Consider the following 22,644-nt stretch of genomic DNA (forward strand, 5'->3'; position numbering starts at 1 on the left):
CGTCAAGGCGGCATGGGCCGCAGAGGCGGCGAGAAGGGCGGTGGCGTCGTCTCGTCGAGTGCGGAGTCAGAGAGAGCGTGTAGGCGCGTTGGCGGCGGTGTCAGCGGAGGGGAGGGCGATGAGGAGGGCAGTGGCGGTGGCGGCGCCGAGCCCAGTCGCGTGGGCGGCATCGAGGCAAATAACGGGGCCGGAGGCGGCCCGGAGGGCGGCATCGGCGGCGCGGCGGCAGCGGCAACGGGCGGGAGGGTGGGCCGGCGGCGGCGTTGGGCGAGGCGGCGGCGCGGGTGGCAGTGGCCGGGGCGGCGGTGCGGGTGGGCGGGAGGCGGCCGCCGACGGTGGGGGTGGCGGCCGGGCCATCGGCGGCAGGCGGCGCGGCGGGTGGGGCGGCAGCGGGGCACCAGGAGATGGTGCCGTGGGCAGCGCTGCGGGGAAGGGAGCAAGGGGCGGAGGGAGGGAGGAGGGGGGGGCGGCTCGCCTGCCGCCCTCGAGCCGCGACAGCCGGTGCCGTGGCCGGCCCGCCTTCGAACGTGAAGGGGGGACGGCCTCATGCCGCCTCACCGCGCGACGCGGCGGCCGGCCGCCACCTCAAAGGAGGCCTCTCGCGCTCAAAATACGTGCGAGGCACCTGCCGAAGGGGGTGGGGTGGTCGGGCGGTCTAGGGGAAGGCGTCTCCGGTGGGTGGGCGCCGCTCCTACAGCGCGCGGGGCGGGGAGGCCGACTGCGGCGGTGATACGGTCGCGCGCGCGGGGCGTGGAGGGCCAGGGAGGTGGAATCCGGGGCGGCGGAACCTTCCGATTTTTTGCGGCTTTAATTAGCCCGAGGCTGGCCGGAGAGGATTGACCGGTCCGATTTTTGTTTTTCCGCTGCTCCAGCCGGCCAGCCGTGCCTACGGCGAGAAAAGGAGCGTCCGACCCGGTCCGATCTCGCGCTCCAGCGGGAACGCCGAGCGCCTCGGACGCCAAGCGGAAACGGCGTTCCGAGGCGGGGCGCGGTGGCGATCACCGGTCGGCGCCTGCGCGGCCGGCCGGCCCGGTGGGTCGCCACGGCACATGCGCCGCGCGCCGTCGCCAGGCCCCGCCGCCGCCCCGCCAGAGCAGCGGCGAGATGGGAGGCGGTCGGCGGGTACCATCGGCTCTTCGAGCGAGCTTTCAGCTCACTTTGACGACGCTAGGAAAATCAATTCGTGGAATCCAGTTCGAGATGCAGTGAGGCGGAGCCTACCCTGACCCGCACTTTTGCATGGTTTCGCCCCCGGGACAACACCGACAGCCGCTACAACTAATGAAAACCCCGCATACCACTTTCGCGTACCACTATACCATACCACTCCAAAACTAATCAAAATATCGCCAAATACCGGTCACGTGTCATACCGGTATAAAGATCGAGCACTGCGGTGTCAGAGTGAAATGGCACTAGCCGATAACACTTTGTGTCATATCAGTCAAATGACAAATCGTGCGCCGCTCTCGTTTTGATTTGACGGAGGTTTGGTCTCCGGGTCTAGGACATGAAAAAGAATTGACGAGGCGGAAGGAAAGAAATCGAAACTGGCTGTGAGAATCGCCCGCCTCGCGCGCGCCTGGCCCGGCGCCGCCCGCTAGCGGCGCTTGCCTGCCCCGACCCTCCGACCGCGTGCTGACTCAGGCGGCAGGCAGGTACATCTTGGACATGTCGCCGATCGCATGCTCGAGGTTGTCGGCGGTGGCCGGGTCGGACGACTGCTTCGCCTGCGCTCGGAGGAGGGGCAGGGGTGTGGGTGGTGGTGGTGGTGTGTGTGTGTGTGTGTGTGTGTGTGTGGTGGGGGGGGGGGGGGGGTCCCTCGAGCCGCAAACTGCGGGGCGGGAGGAGGAGGAGGAGGAGGAGGAGGAGAGAGGAGGAGGCAGAAGAGAGGGGGAGAGGGGAGTGGCAGTGCGAGGAGGAGGAGGAGAGTCGGCGCTGCGGCCGCCTTCATCGCGGCTGTCATGACGACGTGGTGCGCCTACAGGTTCGGAGAAGGTTCGGAGAAGGTTCGGAGAAGGTGCGAGTCCTCTCGGTTGTGCCTCGGCAACTTCTCGGCTCTACATCTCGGCTCTACATCTCGGCTGCATCTCGGCTGCATCTCGGCTGCATCTCGGCTGCATCTCGGCTGCATCTCGGCTGCATCTCGGCTGCATCTCGGCTGCATCTCGGCTGCATCTCGGCTACATCTCGGCTGCATCTCGGCTGCATCTCGGGGCGGTGTCTCGCCTTGAGTGCGTCCATGTAGTCGGTCTCGCTCGTGAATGGCGAGCCGGGCGCACCTTTGCGAGAGGGGTGGCGAGGGTGGGGGGCGAGGGTGGGGGGCGAGGGTGGGGGGCGAGGGTGGGGCGAGGGGGGGCGAGGGCGGTGAGGTTGGGGGGCGAGGGCGGGGGTGAGGGCGAGGGTGAGGGGGGGGGTGAGGGTGAGAGGGTGAGGGTGGGGGTGGGGGCGAGGGTGAGGGTGGGGGTGGGGGTGAGAGGGAGGGCGAGGGTGAGCGGTGAGCGGTGAGGAGGACGAGGCGCCGCCAGAGTGGCAGAGGCGCGTGCTCACTCGCCATCACCAGCTATACCCGTCGCCAACGGCTAGAGCCGCCGCTAAATGCCAGCTACCCGTCGCCAACGGCTAGACGGCGTGGGCTAGCGGCCCCCCCCCCTCCCGTTCGCACCGACGGGCTTGACACGCTGGCAGAGGCAGTACTCGGCCATCAGAGTGATGATCTTGGCGCAGTGCTCCTGTCGACTCGGACAGGCTGGTCCTCGGCACTGTGCCCCACCACAGGTACAGGTGCTTCTCTCCCCACACCTCTCCCCACCTCTCCCCACCTCTCCCCACCTCTCCCCACCCCTCAGCGCTGGGCCCTCCTCGGTGCTTGCGGAGTGCAGCCACTCTCTGGTCCGGGCGGCGGTGCTCTAGGCGCAGTGTGCTCCTCGTGAGAGAGGGGGGGGGGGGGGGGGGAGGCTGTGGCAACCTGCTCTTCTTCTCAACTCCTCTCCTCAACTCCTCCTCTCAACTCCTCCTCTCGAGGCGGTGGCTCACACCGGGTGCAGGTGCCGGTGCAAGCCTCCTCCTCGGTGCCGCCCAATCACTACCCACTCGGCATCCTCTCTCTGCCTCCAGCGCTCCTCCTTGGTGTTGACCCATATCTCCCCACATCTCCCCATATCTCAGCAGCGCTCCTCCTTGGTGTTGACCCAGCGCGTGGCCTGGTTGAAGGTCTGGGCAGACATCGGCTGGGCGAAGAGCTCCGTCACCTAGGTACATGTGTTAAATCTACCTGAGGGCCGTGTCCATGCACACTCCGAGAGCCTTGCTCCACACGGCGGCTCTTCCGCGAGACATCGCCGAGATTGACTGGCCAGTGTGCAGTGCAGGTGCGGCCGGGACAGGAAGCCTCTCAGGAAGTGTCTCGGAAGTGTCTCGGGCGAGGTGTCACCTGAATCTGCGCCTTTTTGATGGTGGCACAGGCCTCCTTGAGCTCGGCGACGAGCTTCGGGTCGTCAAAGATGCCGCACGGGACCTGCGTGTCGTGGATGGAGGCCGTCAAAGGGAGGGCAGTAGTGCACCGCTGTCTCAAGTAGCCGCGGCGTATAGAGAGCGTGTGACGCAACTCGCGGCACGCTGCGCTGCCTGGCGCTGGCCGCGCCGCAAGTGTCGCGGCGCGAGTGGAGCGAGGAGAGGGCTGCGAACGCCGGTGAGGAGCGAAGATCTAGCCGCGGTCTCTCTATGGCGGCGTTCTCTCGCTCGCCTGGCAGTGGCCGCCGCGCAGGCGGAGGACGAGGTGGAGGGTGGACTCCTTCTGGATGTTGTAGTCGGAGAGGGTGCGGCCGTCCTCGAGCTGCTTGCCCGCGAAGATCAGCCGCTGCTGGTCGGGCGGGATGCCCTCCTTGTCCTGGATCTTGGCCTTGACGTTGTCAATCGAGTCGGACGGCTCGACCTCGAGCGTGATGGTCTTGCCGGTGAGGGTCTTGACGAAGATCTGTCGCGCGCGGGACGGAGCGCGGCGGTTGGGCAATTTCGACGGGGCGACGGGTCGGCGCGGGGCGGCGCGGGCCGGCTCTTCGCCTGCATGATTGTGCACAAAAGCGTCGCCTGTCGGCTTCCGAAAAGAAGAATTCGCGCCCAGGTTCGGGACAAGAAAACTCCCTCGCACGACACTGGGCACGGGACTGGCGCGCACTGGCACTAGCACAGGTACACCGAAAAGAATTTGAGTCGCTCTCCGGCCAGGCCTCTCAGTTCACGCCGGAATCGTGAACCGTGAACTGTGAACCAACTAGCCCCCGCCCCGAGTCCGTGAACCCCGAACCGTGAACCGACTAGCCCCCACCCTGAGTCCGTGAACCGTGATCCGTGAACCGACTCCTCCCGCGACACCCGCCGCGAACCGTGAACCGTGAACGAACCGAGTCTGGCGAACCGGCGGTGAACCGCCGGTTCGCGAACTGGGTTCGCGAACTGGTTCGTGAACCGCCCCCACCAAGTTCGCGCGGCGGTTCGCGAACTGGGTTCGCGAGAACTGGTTCGTGAACCGCCCCCACCAACCTACTTGCCGGGCTCATAGTCCTTCTCGTGCTTGCGCATGTACTCCATGAAGGCGCGGTTCATGCGGAGAATCACCACCATCGAGTACTCCTCCGCCTTGTAACTGAGGCGGTGACGGTGCACCACCTGCTTGGCGCAGCTGAGGATGCGCTCGCAGAAAGACTCGGCCATGAGGGCGCCGATCTGGCCGGTCGAGCAGCTCGCCATTGCCGGGAGGAAGCCAAACCGTGAAAACTGCTTCTCAAGGTCGCGGTAAAGCCGTCCAATGTCCAGGTGAAGCTGGTCGATGAGGTCGTCTTGAGGATCGAAGTCGTACTTGTCGTTCTCCTGTGAACAAGGGCGATATGAGTCCGAAAGTAAAATCCGTAAGTTATCGGGATCGAAAAGAGCGCAACCTCATCCGGCGCGCCGGGCTCGGTGAAGTACTTGCGCCACGCGCCGTCGTGATAGAGCTCGGCGCGGAACCGTTTCCAGCACTTGAAGACCCTCTTGAACTCGTCGCGCAGCGCGGCGTCGCGCACCTCAGCAGGGTCAAACTGCTCACCCTCCTCGGACGACGCCTCCTCGTGCGGGCATTGCTGGAGCGGCTTGGGCTTCTTCGAAGCTGGTGCAGGGACGACCGGAACCAGAGCAGCGGCGGCCCCCTCATCCTCAGTGCACGCCTTGCAGGTGCCGTCGTCGCCAGCAGCGGCGCGGCGCTTCTCCTCCTCGTAAGAGTCGTGAGCGAGCCCAAAGTTCACGTAGGTCTCCTCGAGTAGCGCGCACGCCTTCTGGTACTGCTCCTTCGAGAGGTGCACGCAGTTGAGGGTGCGCATGTCGAGCAGTGATGCGAGCAGCTCGCGGTCACTCGTCTCGATGTGCCCGACAGTCGTCTTGTCCTCATCCACGATCTCCGTCTCATTGCCACAGTATCGCCGCTGGAACTCGAGCTGCGCCCGCCGGAGAGCCTCTTTGCCGACCTCGCCGAGCTCCTCAACCTTTCTTGCGAGACGAGGGAGAACCTCGCCGTGGTATACGCCTTGAGCGGGTCGAAGACGTCGATGGTCTCAGCAAACAGCTTCGACTGCACCTGCGCCTTGGCAATGTTGGGCCACGCGCCAGTGAAGGGCTTCTCGAACTGCGCGGTGGTGGTGAGAACCTTGGAGATGACGAGCACGGCTTCGAGCTCCATGATGTCACGCCACGCCTCGGCCGTGCTGCGCCACTCGATCTCGCCTTCGTGCCTCGCAGCGTACTGCTTGATGGGGATCATGTCGCGCAGGGCCGAGTACAGGAGGTTCCAGCGCGCTGCGATGCGGGTGCCGTTTTTGTCAGTGCGCAGGCGAATCACGTCCCCGGCGCCAGCCAGCTTGCAAAGCTCGCTCATCCGAGTCTCGGTCTTGTTGAAGTAGGTGGCCATTTTGCCCACGTTGTCCATCACGGCTTGGCCGTCCGGGAACTCATTGATCGGAATTTTGTTTTTGGAGCGCACCAGGTCGCCGATCGCAGAGGCGCCCACCTTGTCTGCTGAGTGCATCAGGCATATCTCGGTCTCCACACCAAGCTCCTTGGCGACGGCGACGGCGGCTCCGTCCTGCATCGACGCGGCAATGATCTTTGCAGGGTCGTATTTGTACGTGTCCTTCAGCTCCCTGCGGAGCAAGTCGGCGACGGCCGGGGCAGTGCCGTCCTTAAGCGGCGTCAGCCCGAGGCAGATGACAAAGTTTTGGTTCCAGCGTGGGTCGACGAACTGAAGGCCGAAGGCTTGGTGCTTGATATGGTTGTCCAGAGTGCCGCCGTCATGCAATATCTGCCCAAAGGCGTTGCCGCCCGCCTTCTCCATCTGGTAGTCGATCACCTTTGAGAAGTAACGTTGAAAGACGGCAAATTCGGCGCGCGTGCGGTCAAAAAATCCGCCGATCGTGAGCACGGCGCCGGACTGGCCGAAAGAGCCATTGGCGTGGCGCGACCGGCACGTGCCCTGCACTTGGAGCATATTCACATAGTACGGGTCGCGCAGGGTCTGCTTGGAGAGCACTTGCTTGCAGTAGATGAGGCACTGCGTCTGGGCGGCCAACTGTCGCTCCTCCCGGGAAAGCAGCGATGGGGCTGCATCGCTGCTGCTGCTGCCGACGGCACCAGACGAACCGAAAGCAGCCATCACGGTCGTCTGCCTCTTTGCTTTCTGCGAGGATCGCTCCAGCGCGTTTGGCTGCGATGAGCCGGTCAAAAATGGTGGGTGCTTGTACATATCGGCGTGCGCTGCCTTGTTGTGAGAGTTGACCTTAGACGTCTGTGGAAGGTGTTGGCCGCCCTTGTTGTTAGGCAGAAGAAAGAGGTGGTTGCAGATTTGGCCCGTGCCCTCGCCGTCCTCGTTCAATGGCTCGTACAAGCACACGTGCGTTCTGGCATGCCCCTTGTTGCCTTCGGTACGGACAGTCTCTGGGTGCGCCGACGTGAGCTCTCGCACAAATGTCATCTCAAGCGACTTGATCCCTTTTGGAAGTTCGGTGTACCAATCGGGCGGAAGCTCATCGTGCGAACGCACCTCCCAGTCCGTGGAGCAGCGCCTCTGCGATACCGCGCTCGGGTCGACAGCGATGAGCGTGCCCTCCACCGAATCAGTCTCCACCGCGGTCTCACAATCAGCTGGAGGGGGGGTGATCGTCTCGGCAGTCGATGGCGGCTCCTGCGAGGCGCCTGCCCCGGGGGTGCACTGCTTTGGAGCCATATGTGTCGACCACCGAGGGGACGAACGTCTCAATTGATGCGATTAGTTCTCGAACCGCGTTTGGGTTCGCTGCGAACCGCATTTGGGTTAGGTATATTGCATATTTGGGAGTTATCCCACAAACAACCAAACTTGCGAACCAAGGTCCGTGACATAATAACGAACTGCCGCCGCGAACTTCCCACGTAGCCAGCCCCGTGAGCCCCGTGCCTGTCACCATGAAGAAGGCATCCGAGGACACCACTGACACGGAGGAGTCGTACCACGACACGCCACCACCACCCGACACGCCGCCTCCGTACTACGGGTCTGTGCCGTACGAGCTCAGTGAGCACGGTTCGTTCAGCGATCCGCGGCGCTTCTCGGTCGGCCTCCTGCAAGAGGCTGGCTACCTCGACGAGAACCTGCAGCGGTGTAAGCGTCTGAGGGCCGACTCGCCCGTTCCGTTTGCCGGGCCGGACGCGTCTGCACCGCCTGACCTCGAGCCGGCCACGTCTTTCGCGGAGCTGCGCCGCCGGGCCGAGTTGGCCAATAAGAAGGTGGCAGCGGAGGCGGAGGCGGCGGCGGCGGCGGCGGCGTTCGAGCAGAAGCCGGCAGTCGCCGATTCCGAGGTCTGCGTCCCCACATCAGACACACCGCCCCATCCAGCTGATCGTCGCTTTCCCTCCACAGGAGGCGGTGCTACCCCTTCCGCTTCACCCGGAGCTGGGCGGCGAGGAGGGCCACTACCAGACCGTTTGGCGCCGCTCTACCGCGGTCAACGAGTTTGGGATGGCTCTGTTTGTTCCCAAGCCCGAGCCATCCTCTGCCCACGGCGGCTCCGGCCGCCACACGATCAAGATCGACCACGACCCACCGTCCCCGGTGGCGGTGCGGTTTGAGCCGGAAAAGTAGATGCCCACAAGTGCGAGCGTCCGGCTGGGCGGCCACTGTATATCAGGGCTGAGGGGCGACAGACGGCTGGCGGGCAGAGGCACAGGTAGCCCAGCGTCTCGTCGAACTCCCCTCGAGGAACTCCCGCCACTTTGTTCCGGCTTTCGCCGCGCTGGTTCGAATTTCTGGGTCTCGGTTCACGGATGGTTCGCGAACTGTGGTTCGCGAACTGTGTCGGTGTGTAAGAGGTGTGAAAATAAGCTTGGTTCATGAACTAGTTCAGTGGTTCACCCTCGAACCGACCGTGAACTCTGAACCGTGAACCCGAACCGAGGCAGGACAAACCAGGGCGAACCGCGAACCGTGAACCGACTAGCCCCCGCCCCGAGTCCGTGAACCCTGAACCGTGAACGACCAGACCCCGCCCCGAGTCCGTGAACCGCGAACCGTGAACGAGCCGTGAACCGCGAACTGGTTCATGAACCGGGTTCACGGTTCACCCCGTGAACTGAGAGGCCTGTCTCCGGCACAGCGACAGGCTCGACACAGGTGCGGACTGGCGCGTGCTAGCACTATCACAGGCAAACCAAGTCCGTGCGAGGGCATAAAATAAATTGATAATCTCAATCCGCCAGCAGCGCACGCGTACCCACCTTAGCGTTCACCTGCTATCCGCCGGTACCCAAACCGGATGCATCTCCGCACGACCCAGGAATGCAGTTTTGCGACGGTGTATCAGTCGCCTTATGCCACCGTTGCACTGTATCAGTCGCCTTATGCCACCGTTGCATATGCAACGGTGGCATAAGGCGACTGATACACCGTCGCAGTTGCGACGATCTTCGTGAGGTTTGGCGTGGTCGAGAGCGCAAGAGGCCGCCGACGCGGCCGACGCGAAGCATGACGTCGCCGTGGACCGGTTCAAGGCGACCGGCTCCGCTGGGAGCGCCAAGCGCTCCGCCAAAGCTCGCCAAGCGGAAGCGCTCCGCTGCCGCTGCGCGCGCCGGCGCGCGGCACAGGCCACCATCGCTTAACGCGTAGGCTGCGCGTAGGACAGGGTACAGACTTTTCGTTAATCAGCCTCGCGCGCCGCCTCGCGCGCCGCCCGTGCCGCCACCTCCTCCGGGCTATCGAAATACTCGGGCCATGGAAACCGCGGGTGGCCCTTCGCGCCGCCGTTGGGCCCGTACCGGAACGGCTTCGCCGCGCCCATCGCCTCGAGCTCGGCCATGTGCGCCTCCGACAACTCGAAGTCGAAGGTGTCCAGATTCGCCGCCATGTACGCCGGCGTCTTCGACTTTGGGATCGCGACAACGCCGCGCTGCGTGTGGAAGCGCACGAGGACCTGCGCCGCGCTCTTGCCGTACGACGCACCGATCGCGGCGATGCCCGCGTCGCCGAGCAGCGACGGGTCGGAGTCGGTGCGCGCGCGCACATTGTCGGGCGATCCGAGCGGCGAGTACGCGGTCACGACGATCTTGCGGGCGCGGCAGAAGTCGAGCAGGCTCGTCTGCGGCAGCAGCGGGTGCGACTCCACCTGATTGACCGCGATCGGGATCCCGCTCTTCGTAGAGACCAGTACGTAGTCGATCGCCGCGAGCTGCGCCTGGTTGAAGTTGCTCGCGCCGATGCTGCGCGTGAGCCCGGCGCGGACGGCGGCCTCCATCCCGCGCCACGTCTCCTCGAGCGGCACGTCGCCGGGCGAGCCGTCGGCGCGCGGCGCCTCGAAGTCCCACATCGGGCCGCTGCCGTCGGCGCGGCGCGGGAAGTTCTCGGCGACGCCCTCGGTCCGCGCGAACGCCATCGGCCAGTGCACCAAGTAGAGATCGAGGTACTCGAGCTGCAGCTGCGCCAGCGTGTGGCGGAGCGCGCGCTCGACGTCGCGCTGCTCGTGCTTCGTGTTCCAGAGTTTCGAGACGACGAAGAGCTCGTCGCGCCGAATCTCGCCGGAATCGAAGAGCTCCTTGAGCGCCGCGCCGATTTCGGCCTCGTTGTCGTAGCAATGGGCGCAGTCAATGTGGCGGTAGCCGCAGCGGATGGCAGCTTTCACGGCGTCGCCCACGACGCCGTCCTTGGATTTCCAGGTGCCGAGACCGACCAAAGGCATGTCGAAGCCGCTTGCGAGGCGGACGGTGCGCGGAGAGGCGGCGGCGGCGGGCGCGGCGGCGCCGATGGTGGCGGCGGCGGGCGCGGCGGCGGCGACGCAGGCCGAGGACATCGACGCAAATCTGCGAGGATTTGCGACTCGCTTTAGCCGCCGTCGATCCCCGCGTGGTGCTTTGTCCAAACCACCCGTAACTCGTCGACGGGTGCGGGATCGCGGCGCAGTCAGTGCCGTGGCGATGCCTCCGGCTGTTTGCGGTCGTAGAGCTCTGCGCGACACAACAAGGGCTTACCCGGGTATCTCGAGGTTCTCGAGGTGGATATCCTTTGGCCGCGTTGGGTTATGCTCTGGCGAGATGTGAGGCGCATGCGCCCAGGAGGGGAGGGCGCATGCGTAACGACGCTGCTAGAGATGCCTTTCGGGGCCCAGAGATAAAACTTCTGATGCCATGCATGGCCTAGTAGTGTCCCCAGCTATGGGCGTGTCCACGTTGGAGCCAGGTGTGGTGTGGGCGCCAGAATAGCTCCGCCGTTCATGGAGGCAACCGATACGAGTCGACTGGTGTGTCCTCGTGGTTTCGTATCAAGAATACTCACTCACACGTAACACCAGCCAAAACGCGCGATCGCTCACGATTTGCGCGCCGCGCCACGCCGCTCTGCAAGTGCAGGAGCCGGAGGGCGGGGCCAGGCATGAACACAGACCTCAGAGCACCCTCTCCATGATGAGCGTGCGCGGGTTGCGCGCCGAACGGCTGCGATCGTGTCATGGTGTCGTGAAGTGTAAAGGCACTAAGCAGAGCCGCCGCGCCCCGCGCCCCGCCCGCCCCGCCCGCCCCGCCCGCCGCGTCCACGCCCGCCTCGCCCGCCTCGCCCACCGACCGCCGCCGTGGCGCCCACGGGCTGAGCCTGGGGCACGGTGCGCGAGGGCGGCTGGTGAACAAACGTCGACTGCGCCGCCACCAGCCGCCCAGTTGCGGCGATGGGCAGCGCCGGCTGGCGGCAGGCCGGGCAGTTGGTGTCGCGCTCCAGCACGCGCGGCGCACACGTCTCGCAGTATAGCGCGTGGCCGCACGCGAAACGGACCGAGCGCGGCGCGTCCCAGCAGAGGTCACACAGGCGCTCCTCGGCCCCAGCCGTCTCCTCCACCTCCCGCGCCGCCTCGACCAGCGCCTCCAGCCGCGGCAGCGCCTCTGCGAGCGGCATCCGCTTCTTCTTCCGCTCGTACGCCAGCCCGACCACCAGCCGCGTCAGCTCCTCGGCCTGCGCCGCCGACCAGCCCGCGTCGGCCGCCGCGATGCTCTCCGCCGTGTCGGGCTCCTCCAATTCATCCTCGCACGCGTTGAGCAAGCCGAGAGCGCCGCGGCCGGTCAGGGCGACGAGAAGCGTGATGCCGAGCGCAAAGCCATCGGTGAGCTGAGAAGCCTGACCGTCGTGCATGATGATCGAGTCCATGTAGCCGGGCTTCCCAAAGATGCGTTGCGTCGACAGGTGCGAGACCTGTCCATTGCCGCCGGCCGTCGCCTCTGCCGCGCGCGCGAGGCCCACGTCGGCGAGGTACCCGTTGCCGCGCTCGTCGAGCAGGATGTTGCCCGCCGAGACGTCGCGGTGCAGGATCATCGGTGAGCGCGTGTGCAGGTAGTGCAGCGCGCTCGCGGCGTCGCGCAGCACGCGGAGCCGTGCGGCGGAGGAGAGCGGCGGAGGCGGCGTCTCGAAGCCGAGCATGCGGAGTCGCTGCAGCGCGGCTGGAGCGCGGTAGAGGCGGTCCTCGAGGCTGCCGCCGCGGCAGAGGGGGTAGACGAGGCACGCTCTCGCCCGTGCCAAGCAGACGCCGAGCAGAGGGAGGAGCGACCGGTGGCATGCCGCGCTGAGCGTGCGCACCTCGCTCTGCAGCTCGGCGAGGCCTTGGGCGCCGACACCGACCAGCGCCGTCTTGACGGCGAACCCGCAAGCGACGCGCGGAAGCGACGGCAGCGCGTCGGCGCGGTACACGCGCCCAAAGCCCCCCTCGCCCACCTTGTGCGCCTCGGCAAAACCGTCGGTCGCCGCGATGAGCTCGTCGAGAGGGACGGCGGCGGGCGGCGCGGCGGCGGCGGCGAGGGCGGCGACACTCGACGCCGCCCCCGCTGCCACCGCTGCCCCCGCCGCTGCCTCCGCTGCCGCCTCCGCTGCCGCCTCCGCTGCCGCCGCCTCTTGAGCCTCCGCTGCCGCCGCTGCCTCCGTTGCCGCCGCCTCCGCCTCTGCTGCCTCTTGAGCCTCTGCTGCCGCCACGGCCGCCACTGCCGCCTCTACAGCCGCCGCCTCCGCCGCCGCCTCCGCCTCCGCCTCCGCCCTCATCCGCGCCTCCTCCCTCATCCGCGCCTCCTCCCTCTCCCTTGCCGCCTCCTCCCTTGCCCTCGCCTCTGCCTGCTCCCCTGCGCGCGACGCCGCCTCCGCCTCCTCCGCCGCCCGCGCCGCCGCAGCCTCTACTACCACCCGATCCGCTTCCTCCGCCACTCGCGCCTCCTCCGCCACTCGCGCCTCCTCAGCCGCCCGCGCCTCCTCCGCCTGCTCCGCCGCCCGCTCCGCCGCCCGCGCCGCCGCCGCCGCCGCCTTCTCCTCCTTCTGCCGCTGCCGCTTCAGCGGCTTGGCCAGCTCGTCGCGCAGCCGCCGCGCCGCTCGCAACGCCTCCGAACCGTCGGCGGCCTGGGCGGTGTTTGCGTTGATCGCCGCCCTGAGCGCCTCGAGATCGGCGTCGCCTCGCTCGCACGCCTCAACCGCCTCGCGCAGCGCAGCCTCGGCAGCATCGCGCGCCTCCGCCGCCTCCGCAGCCGCTGCCGCCTCGCGTGCGGCCGCCGCAGCCTGTTCGGCTGATTCTGCGACCGCCGTCTTCCCCCCCGCCTCTGCTGCGGTCGACGAGTGCTCCTCGAGGGCGCGCACGCACTCGGCGTGGTCGTTCTCCTTGGCCCATTGAAGCGCCGTCTTGCCGTCAACAGTAGGCGTTGTGTCTGCGCCCGCCTGCAGCAAGCGCCGCACGACAGCGGGGAGGTTGAGGAAGGCGGCGCACATCAGCGCGGTCCAGCCTTTGATGTCCTGCAGGTTGATCTCAGCACCGTGCCGTATCAGCAGCTCAACCACACGCTCGTGGCCGTTGCCGGCGGCGTACATCAGCGCGGTGCCGCCTTTGCTGCTCTGCAGGTTGACGTCAGCGCCGCGCCGTATCAGCAAGTCGACCAACCGCTCGTGGCCTTGGCTGGCGGCGATCATCAGCGCGGTGTCGCCGTCGCTGTTCTGCAGGTTGATCTCTGCGCCGTGCCGAATCAGCAGCTCGACCACCCGCTCGTGGCCGTGCTCGGCGGCGCCCATCAGCAACGTGAGGCCGCTCACGCCGCCTCTCTCGTACGTCGCGTTGGCCCGCCCGCCGCCCTCAAGCCACTCCAGTATCGCCGCCTCCTCGCCTCGCCCAGCCGCTGCCACGATCGCATCGGAGGCTGCCGCGCCACCGCTCGGCGCCCGCCCCGCCGCCGCCGCTGGAGATAGCGTCTCCGCGACTCTCGATCCAGCCGAGGAAGCGCCGCAGGAGGAAGCGCCGCCTGCGCCTTCGCCGCCGGCTGCCGTCGCCGCGGGCCGTCCCGCCACGACCGACTCCTTGACGTGCTGCCGGAACGCCTCGATGCACTCGGCGTGGCCCTTCTCCTTGGCCAGCTGCAGCGCCGTTTTGCCGCCCGCACTGCGCGCCGCGGTGTGTGCGCCCGCCCGCAGCAAGCGCCGCACGACGGCGGGGTGGTTGAAGAGGGCGGCCATCATCAGCGCGGTGAAGGCGAGGCTGTCCTGCAGGTTGACTTCAGCGCCGCGCCGAATCAGCAAGTCGACCACCCGCTCGTGGCCGCAGTTGGCGGCGGCCATCAGCGCGGTGATGCCGATGCTGTCCTGCTTGTTGATCTCCGCGCCGTGCTGCAGCAGCAGCTCGACCACCCGCTCGTGGCCGTTGCCGGCGGCGTACATCAGCGCGGTGCCGCCTTTGCTGCTCTGCAGGTTGACGTCAGCGCCGCGCCGTATCAGCAAGTCGACCAACCGCTCGTGGCCTTGGCTGGCGGCGATCATCAGCGCGGTGTCGCCGTCGCTGTTCTGCAGGTTGATCTCTGCGCCGTGCCGAATCAGCAAGTCGACCACCTGCTCGTGGCCGTAGCGGGCGGCGCCCATCAGTGCGGTGCCGCCGTCGCTCCTCTGCAGGTTGACCTTCGCCCCACGCCGCAACAGCAACAGCACCACCCGCTCGTGGCCGAACACGGCGGCGCCCATCAGCAACGTGAGGCCGCTCACCTCACCTCTCTCGTACGTCGCGTCGGCCCGCCCGCCGCCCTCGAGCCACTCCAGCACCGCTTCCTCCTCGCCTCGCCCAGCCGCTGCCACGACCGCATCGGAGACTGCCACGCCACCGCTCGGCGCCGCCGCCGCCGGCGACAGATTACCCGGCCGCACCCGCACGCTCTCGCCGCCGCCCTCGAGCGCCACCGCGTACCGCCCGCCCTCGAAGCTCTGCGCCTCGCCCCGCTGCCCGTTGAGCTCGGGGCGGGAAGAGAGCCCGCCGAGCACGACTCGCTGGCCGAGCAGCGGCGCGTCCACCGCTGCCGCTGCCGCGCCCGAGGAGGCACCGCCCGCCCCTGACCGGCCGTCTGCAGCCGCCGCCTCAGCCAACACCTTGACGCACGCGGCGTTGCCCTTCTCCTTGGCCCACTGAAGCGCCGTCTTGCCATGTGCAAAGGAGCGAGCCTTTGTATCTGCGCCAGCCCGAAGCAAGCGCCGTACGACGGTGGGGTGGCCGCTGTAGGCGGCGCCCATCAGCGCGGTGCCGCCGTCGCTGTTCCGCTGGTTGATCTCCGCCCCGTGCCGCATGAGCAACTCGACCACACGCTCGCGGCCGTTCTCCGCGGCGTACATCAGCGCGGTGTAGCCGCTGCTGCTCTGCAGGTTGACCTCTGCGCCACGCCGAAGCAGCAGCTCGACCACCCGCTCGTGGCCGTAGTCGGCGGCGAGCATCAGCGCGGTCCAATCTTTGCTGTTCTGCAGGTTGATCTCCGCCCCGCGCTGCAGCAGCAGCTCAGCCACCCGCTCGTGGCCGTGGTTGGCGGCGCCCATCAGCAGCGTGACGCCGCTCACCTCGCCTCTCTCGTACGTCGCGTCGGTCCGCCCGCCACTTTCAAGCCACGCCAGCACCGCCTCCTCCTCGCCACGCTCCACCGCTAGCACGGCCGCGTCGGAGCAGCTCAGGGATCCTGCGCCGCTGCTACGCTGGCGTGCAGGGCCGATCCCAAGCTCACAACCACTCACCATGTTTGGGTTCCGGCTCTTTTGAGGGTGGGTAAGCGCAGGGAGGCCACTCGACTACTAAGAACCCCGGTCCGGGCGAGTTGGTCGGTCGGAGTGCTGCTGTCGTGCTGCGCGACTCCGCACCCTGCTGGCGCCGGTCGAGCGCGCGAGCTCGCGTGGGGGGGGGGCAGGATTTGTTGATTGATTGATAGAAAGGCGAAGAAAAGCCTGGCTCGGGCTGGACAATAAGGGGTGCACAGATTGGGGTGTTTCCACAATCAAACCGTCCGTGTACCGTGAAGAGTGCTTGATTCACGGACAGCGATTGATTGATTGATGGGAAGGCGAAACACAGTACAGCGAGGCTGCCCGCATGTTCAATCGTTGCCCGCAAGCGGAGCTCCCCACCGGCGGGCTTGAAGACACTGAGCCGAGCGCGCCGGCGGCGGACCGCCGCCGGCGCGCTTGCTTCGGCGGATGGCTGAGCGGCACAGTTTCTGGCCGCCCGGCCTGCGAGCTGTCGCCGAGACGAGGGTTGCGGCGGGAAAGGGAGCGTGGAGGCTGGCGGAGGCGTGGGCGAGGTGGAGGGCGGGCGGCGATCGTCTGTGTGAGCTTTCCTATCAAGCCTCTAATGCTTCGTTGTCCATCGTCCGCTGCTGTACAACTCTGGCCGTCTCTTCCTTCGCAAGGGCCCCGCCCCCCAGAGCTCCTGGGGGCGGGGCCCGCGCAGGGGACCTCTAGTGGCCATGATCTCTCGCAGAGATGCGTCCGTCCCTCGAACCTAGCTCGGCAGCGTGACGATCTAGCGCCGCGTGAGCTCGATGGGCGACGCGAATCGGACGATAGCGCCCCCGTCGCTGATGAATCGGCTCAACAACCCCGCCTCCTCCTCAGCCAGCCTACGCGCCGCTGCGGTCGCCGCCGCCACCACCGACGACGTGCCCTCCAAGGTCACCTTTGTCAAAGCAGACGGCGGTGGCATGGGCGGGCGGTGGCGCAAGGCCATGACTCTGCTCAAAGTGAGCGGTGTCGGTCGCGCCGCCATCGCCGAGGAGGACGAGTCCGTCGCGTGGCGGGCGAGCCTAGATGCCACAGCGGAGGCGGCCGCGATTGCATGCACATGCACATGCTCATGCACATGTGCATAGCACACCTCTCCGGCGATTGGCCCATGCGGGGGTGCGCGGTGCCGCCGCGTCAGGTCGGAAGGCCCGTCGAACGAGCTCGTGCCTGCAACGCCCTACGCGCGCAAGAGCCGGGCGTGGGGCAGCGGACACTTGTTTGAGCACATCGTGAGTCGCAGCCGACACGCCACAACCTCCTTCGCTCTCCCCCGACGGGCTAGCAACACGACCCCTCAGGTGCTCGATGGCCGCACCGAGCTGGCGTCGGCGATAAACGAGGAGCTGCGCGACGGCGACGGCGTCTCTTACGGCTGGGCGGACCCCCACACAGTGGACGTGAGCTCTTATGCCGTCAGGTGCGTCGGCTGTCTGGGAGAGCCCTTCATGCATGCTCCACTGGCAAATCCCCGCTCCACCAGCCCAATGCTCTCACCACCGCGACTGCCTCGCATGCTGTCAGCCCTGAGCTCCACCTCGACGCCGGCATGCGCGCTCGTGGTGGCTGGCGCGGGGAGCTGGCCTGCCAGCGGGGGCACAAGGCGTACGGCCTCGCGATGAGGCTCATCCAGGAGGCGGCGAGGCTGACGGAGTCCATCAAGACCCAGCCTGACAGCCTCGACTCTCGGTGTCGCGCGACCGGGTGGTGGGCTGCTGTCACATTGCCTCTTCCCACACGCTCGCTGCCCTACGACAGGTGGATGGCGGCGGAACGCGACGGGCTGCTCCGCCGCTTCCTGACAGGCCGGAAGGAGCATAGCCCCCGCCTCGGCATCGTGGACGCGGAGGCGCTCTGTACGCTGGCGACGGCGTGCGCCGACGTCCTCCGGCAACAGCCGACTGTGGTGCGGGTGCCGGCACCATGCAAGGTGTTTGGCGACGTGCATGGGCAGCTCCGCTCGCTGCTGCTGCTGTTCGCCTCGTTTGGCTTCCCAAGCCACTTGGCCGGGGACGTACAAGGGGTGTGTTGCACTTTCATGTTGACCCGAGGCTGTGCACGGCATCCCTTCAAGCAGGCTCGCCGTTACCAGGTGAGCTACATCTTCAACGGCGACTTTGTCGACCGCGGCGTGCACCAGCTCGAGGTGGTCGCCCTCCTCTTCGCCCTGAAGCTCGTCTACCCCGAGCGCATCTATCTGCTGCGCGGCAAACCATCGACCAGCATCGCAGCGTCCGTGCGCGTCGCTCCTAATTTCGTGGTCGTGAGCACAGGGAATCACGAGTTTCGCGACATGAACGAAAAAATGAGGCTCGAGGGCTTCCGCTACCATTGTGCGACGCGCTTCGCCTACATGCCGTCAACAGTCTGGATGCGAACCTACGAGTACATCCATGACGCCTTTGACTTGCTTCCGCTCGCGGCACAGCTCGGTTGGCGCCGCGGTATGCGCCGCAGGTACCGGGTCGCTTTACGTCTCCGTGTGGACAGGCGCGACTCGGCGGCGCGGTGCTTGTGGTGCATGGCGGCGTCGGCGACGGCAGCTGGGACACCGCCAGCTTCCGGGAGATCGAGAGGCTGTGAGCGACGCCTCTTCATGCGCCGCGGTGTAAACAGGACATTAACGATTTGGAGGGTGTCGAGAGGCCGCTCACGGCGCTCGAGGTGGAGGAGGGGGAGCGTGCATCGATTCAAAAGCGCGGGATGCTTCCCCAAAGCAACCCTCTGGCGGCTACCTGCCCACAAGCGGGGCGTGATTGCGGTAGGCGCGCCGCTTTCCACGCGATGTGGAGCGACCCGAGCGACTCGGACGCAATCATGCGCAGCGGCGTCCACTCGTCCTTTCGAGGCGAGTGCATGCGAGCGAGTCGCGTAGGCTGGGGCTGGCTCCCTGCTGTGCAGCGTGCGGCAAAGCGGCTGCCCTCTCCCCCGAGCCGAGCCAAGATTCTGCCCGTTCAGGCGAGGCGATCCCAGAGTTTGGTCCCGATATCACCGGCGAGTTTTGCACGCGGAACAATATCAGCCTCGTGATCCGTTCGCACCAGTTTGTCAAGGAGGGCATCGCGTGACGGCGCTCTCCTGCTGTGAAAAGACGCGGTTCACTGCTCGGTGCGTCAACAGGAGGGTTTCAAAGTAATGCACTCTGGCCACGTCGTCACCGTGTTTTCCGCGCGCGACTACTTTGTCGGCAAGGCCCACGCCCCCGATTACCAACGCGAGCATTGTGCGCGCGCCGACGCCAACGAGGGCAACGATGCGGCGATGCTATTGCTCGCACCCGACCGGAACGGCGACCTGCGCGTGCACCCGAAGCGGATCTCGTCGTGCTCCTCCGGCATCAAGTCGGCCGTGCGGCAGCAGGAGCGTTTTACTCTCTCGGCCGGTGTGTTGTGAGCGGCGCCTCTTCACGCCCCGTCCTGTGAACAGGAGCGAATCGACATCCTCATGGGCGTGCGCCGGATCTTGATGTGGGCCGTGACGTGCGGCGCCGTCCCGCTCGTGCCACCCGTGAGGGAGTACCGCTCACATCGCTCGTCACGCAAGGCATCAAAGGGCGACTCGCTGGACGGAGCCGCTGGAGAAAAGAGCCCCCGCCCGCGCCGTTCCCCTCGCTCGCGCGCCCGGTCAGAGTCGCACGGCCGGCGATCCCGCTCTCGCTCCCGCTCCCCTACCCGCGAGACCGGGTGCGAGCGTCCCGAAGGAGCTCGCTCCGCGGCGGCGGCGTGACTGAGCGCAGGTGCCGGCCGCTGTGAAGTGAGCCGGCCCAGAGATGGAGAGGCAGGTTCTGACTTCTGTTTTTTCGAGAGGAATTAGGGGGGCTAGCTCCCTGTGTTCCCTTTAGTACCCCGTTGAGTTGGCGATTTTCCACACATACACACTTCCTCGCCAATCCCATGCATGCACATGTGGCAATGCACACCGAGAACTAATTGCGCACGGAACACTGCACACACAAAGAATACAACAGAGCCTCGACGGCTGGGCGTGGGGCCTCCAGCTCCTCGCGCCATCAAAAGTTATCCCATGACGATGCCCCAAACGCGCACATGCACGGGTGGCAGCCACACGGCTCCACGGGTCACGACATCTCTCAGCCACGTGTGAGAGGTGGGCGGGAAGCAAGGTAACAACCACATGTCCACATCCACAACGGACAATTCACGCACCACGCCAGGGCTCGCACTCGACGGGCGGGCCCGCGCCTTGTGCAGCCCGCGCCTTGTGCAGCCCGCGCCTTGTGCACCCGTCGGCAGCCTGCGGCCTCACCTCCTCGTCACTTCGTCGGCTCCGCCTACCCAGACCTCTCCGCTCATTCACAGCCTTCTTTTGTCGGCGCCTCGCACCTCAGCCGGCTCCGCCGTCCACGCGCCGCTTGGAGACGGCAGCACCACCGCCAACGGGGGGGTGCGGTCGCGGTGCGGCGGTCGTGCTGTCCCGTCGGCCAGCGCCCGCTCTAACGACCAAATCAGTGAAGAATGAAGATGCGAGAGGGCGGCGAGGCAGACGAGCGCAGCCCGCGAGGCCGCCTGAGCCGCCGCCGTAGCCCGCCGCCTCGTTTGCCGCGGCGCTGATTGTCTTGAGTGCCGCCGACAGCCCGTCTGCCCGCTCCTGCTGCTGCGCCGTCGCCTCCCTCGCCTACTCATGAGCTGTTCATTAACCACGCCCGCTCTCTCCTGCCGCTGCGCCGCCGCCTCCGCCGCCTCGCGCAGCTGCAGTCTGCTCTCACGCAGCCGGCGCAGCGCCTTGGCACACGCCTCTGCCGCCCGCCCGTCGCCGCCGCCCGCCGCCGCCTCGGCAAGCGCACTCTCGAGCTCCTACGCGACATGTCCCGGACATGTCGTGGGCGTGCTCTGGGCACGTCCTCGGGGAAGCGCACTCTCGAGCTCCTACGCGACATGTCCCGGACATGTCGTGGGCGTGCTCTGGGCACGTCCTCGGGGAAGCGCACTCTCGAGCGCCGCGTCGTCTGCGTCCGACGCGTCGGAGCTGCTCGCGATGCTCGGGCTCCTAGAATTGTACAACTAGAGAAGGTTCCTAGAAGGTTCCTAGAAGGTTCGGAGCTGCTCGCGATGCTCGAGCTCCTCGCCGCGCCGACGGCGACCTCGGCGTCAGCGTCCGTCTTGATGGCGCGCGCGGGCCCGTTCTTCTTGCTCCACGACTTGCGCCGCCCGGGCTCCTTGCCGACCGACTTGCGGTGCTCGTGGTGCAGCGTCACCTGTTCACACGCCGCGCCCCGCGTGAGCAGCGCCTCCCCTGCGGGCGCAGCACTTGCGGCGCTCGTGGTGCAGCGCCAGGTCGGAGCGAGAGTACGACCTTGAGAGGGAGGTTGGCACCTTCCACGCCCGCGCCACCGCCGCAGGAGTCGAGGGCGAGCCGACGGACGCGGCGAGCGACGCGCCTGTTCACACCGCAGAGGTGTGAACAGGCGCTGTTCACACCCTCGAGCCGGCGGACGCGGCGAAGAGCGGCGCGCAGTGCCTCATCGCCTGAGGATTGGGGGTGCGGGCCGCTCACACTTCTCCCCCACCCCACACACACCAGGCGAGAGGCGAGGGGGGTGGGGCGAGGGGGGTGGGGCGAGGACGCGAGGGGGGGGGGGCCGCCGGCGAAGGTGCTTGACCGCCGCGGCGAGCTCGTCGTGCAGCCTCTCGACAGCCTCCTTGCTGCCGACGCGGGACCTGATTCAGAATGAGCCCTCCAGCTGGGCACTCAGGCCGGCCCACCGGAGCTCTGGCCCCCGGGGCGGGACTCGGTGTGCAGCGCCAGCGAGTTTGTCTGCTCGTAGTCTCGCACCAGCATCGAGGACAGCAGCCGCATCAGCGCCTGCAGGTAGTCAGCGAATTCGTATCCATCGTTCTCCATTAGTTCACAGCAGCCTGCACCAGCGCCTGCAGGTCGTTTGACTCTCGCGCGCTCTTGAGCTGCGTCGTCGCTGCGCCGATCCGGTCGCAATTCGGCGGCGGCTCTGCGCGCCACGCGTCCTTGCCGTCGAGCGAGTCGAGCTCGCGCGCCGCCGCCGCCCACTCCACCCAAGGACCGGCCGCCTGCTGCCACCTCGAGGTGTGAAGAGGCGGCAGCGGGGCTGTTCCACCCGAGGACCGGCCGCCTGCAGCGTGCGGCGGAGCGCGACGCGGCGAGAGATGGAGCCTCCGCGGTACCAGCGCGAGGTGGACTCGAGGACGTACCAGACCTTGGACGCTATGTTGAGCAGCGAGACGCACAGCACCGACAGGGCGATCATCGCCATCTGCCACGCGACAAAGATGAGCTGTCCGGCAAGGAAGGCGGCGGCGAGGCCGGTCCACATGACCCACCGAAAGTACTGGCGGACGGTGACGACGGCGAGGACGGAGAGGAGGCACATCTGCCACGCCGACGCCTCCGCCGTAAGGCTCCACAGCGCGCTGCCCAGCTCCATCGCCTCGTGGAGCGGGTGCGACGCGAGCTGGATGGCGTTCGAGACGCAGGTGTCGTAGGCGGCGTGGACGGCGCCGCCGCACCACTGCGGCGGCGCAGCGACGGCAGAGACGTCCGCCGCCTCGCAGCTCATGCCTGTGTAAATAGCAAGAGGGCGGGGCGTCGCGTTTCTTGCTGGACGACGGCGATTTCCAGCGATGCGCCCGCGATGCCCGCGACGTGCGTCCCTTGTCAACACGCCGCGAGCTGGGATAGGACCGCCGCAAGCGGCGAGAGAGAGAGAGAGAGAGAGAGAGAGAGAGAGAGAGAGAGAGAGAGAGAGAGAGAGATGCGATGGCGAAAAACTCGTCTCGCCACACGCCAAGGGCTTATGCTCTGGCGAGACGTGAGGCGCATGCGCCCAGGAGGGGAGGGGGCATGTGTAACGACACTGCTAGAGATGCCTTTCGGGGCCCAGAGATAAAACTTCTGTGATGCCATGCGTGACCTAGTAGTGTCCCCAGCTATGGGCGTGTCCACGTTGGAGCCAGGTGTGGTGTGGGCGCGAGAATAGCTCCGCCGTTCATGGAGGCAACCGATGCGAGTCGACTGGTGTGTGTCGTCGTGGTTTCGTATCAAGAATTCTCTCTCTCTCTCCGCCGCAAGCGGCG

The 22,644-nt window shown here is 66.9% G+C and overlaps 7 protein-coding genes across 7 annotated transcripts in view; 2 read left to right on the forward strand and 5 right to left on the reverse strand.

Moving 5' to 3' along the window:
• Positions 1 to 3,721: 3,721 nt before the first annotated feature.
• EMIHUDRAFT_63003 (hypothetical protein) lies at positions 3,722 to 3,979 on the reverse strand (the record flags this gene model as incomplete). The annotated part of the gene is made up of 1 exon (XM_005789150.1): positions 3,722 to 3,979. A coding segment is annotated over one exon (258 nt), but the record flags the coding sequence as incomplete, so codon positions are not given.
• Positions 3,980 to 9,335: 5,356 nt separating this feature from the next.
• Positions 9,336 to 10,253, reverse strand: EMIHUDRAFT_44147 (hypothetical protein; the record flags this gene model as incomplete). The annotated part of the gene is made up of 2 exons (XM_005789151.1): positions 9,336 to 9,848; positions 9,906 to 10,253. Coding segments are annotated over 2 exons (861 nt in total), but the record flags the coding sequence as incomplete, so codon positions are not given.
• A 785-nt stretch (positions 10,254 to 11,038) lies between these two features.
• On the reverse strand, positions 11,039 to 11,434 carry EMIHUDRAFT_351841 (hypothetical protein; the record flags this gene model as incomplete). Its single annotated transcript, XM_005789152.1, has 1 exon — positions 11,039 to 11,434. A coding segment is annotated over one exon (396 nt), but the record flags the coding sequence as incomplete, so codon positions are not given.
• Positions 11,435 to 11,575: 141 nt separating this feature from the next.
• Positions 11,576 to 12,274, reverse strand: EMIHUDRAFT_55184 (hypothetical protein; the record flags this gene model as incomplete). Its single annotated transcript, XM_005789153.1, has 1 exon — positions 11,576 to 12,274. A coding segment is annotated over one exon (699 nt), but the record flags the coding sequence as incomplete, so codon positions are not given.
• A 5,182-nt stretch (positions 12,275 to 17,456) lies between these two features.
• On the forward strand, positions 17,457 to 17,786 carry EMIHUDRAFT_59418 (Serine/threonine-phosphatase; the record flags this gene model as incomplete). The annotated part of the gene is made up of 2 exons (XM_005789154.1): positions 17,457 to 17,600; positions 17,670 to 17,786. Coding segments are annotated over 2 exons (261 nt in total), but the record flags the coding sequence as incomplete, so codon positions are not given.
• Positions 17,787 to 18,361: 575 nt separating this feature from the next.
• On the forward strand, positions 18,362 to 18,645 carry EMIHUDRAFT_201002 (hypothetical protein; the record flags this gene model as incomplete). The annotated part of the gene is made up of 2 exons (XM_005789155.1): positions 18,362 to 18,443; positions 18,536 to 18,645. 2 exons carry the CDS (start codon positions 18,362 to 18,364, stop codon positions 18,643 to 18,645), a joined length of 192 nt encoding a protein of 63 aa, XP_005789212.1.
• A 1,276-nt stretch (positions 18,646 to 19,921) lies between these two features.
• The window catches only part of EMIHUDRAFT_462347 (hypothetical protein), a gene marked incomplete at its 3' end in the record, with an annotated part of 6,926 nt that continues 4,203 nt past the window's right edge, over positions 19,922 to 22,644 (reverse strand). Inside the window, exons 7-13 of the mRNA XM_005789156.1 lie at positions 21,669 to 22,129; positions 21,460 to 21,621; positions 21,301 to 21,400; positions 21,016 to 21,063; positions 20,911 to 20,975; positions 20,679 to 20,792; positions 19,922 to 20,212 (exon numbers count right to left, since the gene is read on the reverse strand). Of these exons, the coding sequence (XP_005789213.1) occupies positions 19,922 to 20,212; positions 20,679 to 20,792; positions 20,911 to 20,975; positions 21,016 to 21,063; positions 21,301 to 21,400; positions 21,460 to 21,621; positions 21,669 to 22,129 (1,241 nt within the window). The remainder of the gene's footprint in view (positions 20,213 to 20,678; positions 20,793 to 20,910; positions 20,976 to 21,015; positions 21,064 to 21,300; positions 21,401 to 21,459; positions 21,622 to 21,668; positions 22,130 to 22,644) is intronic.

This window comes from Emiliania huxleyi, assembly GCF_000372725.1.
Source record: "Emiliania huxleyi CCMP1516 chromosome Unknown EMIHUscaffold_13, whole genome shotgun sequence".
Classification (NCBI taxonomy): domain Eukaryota; phylum Haptophyta; order Isochrysidales; family Noelaerhabdaceae; genus Emiliania; species Emiliania huxleyi.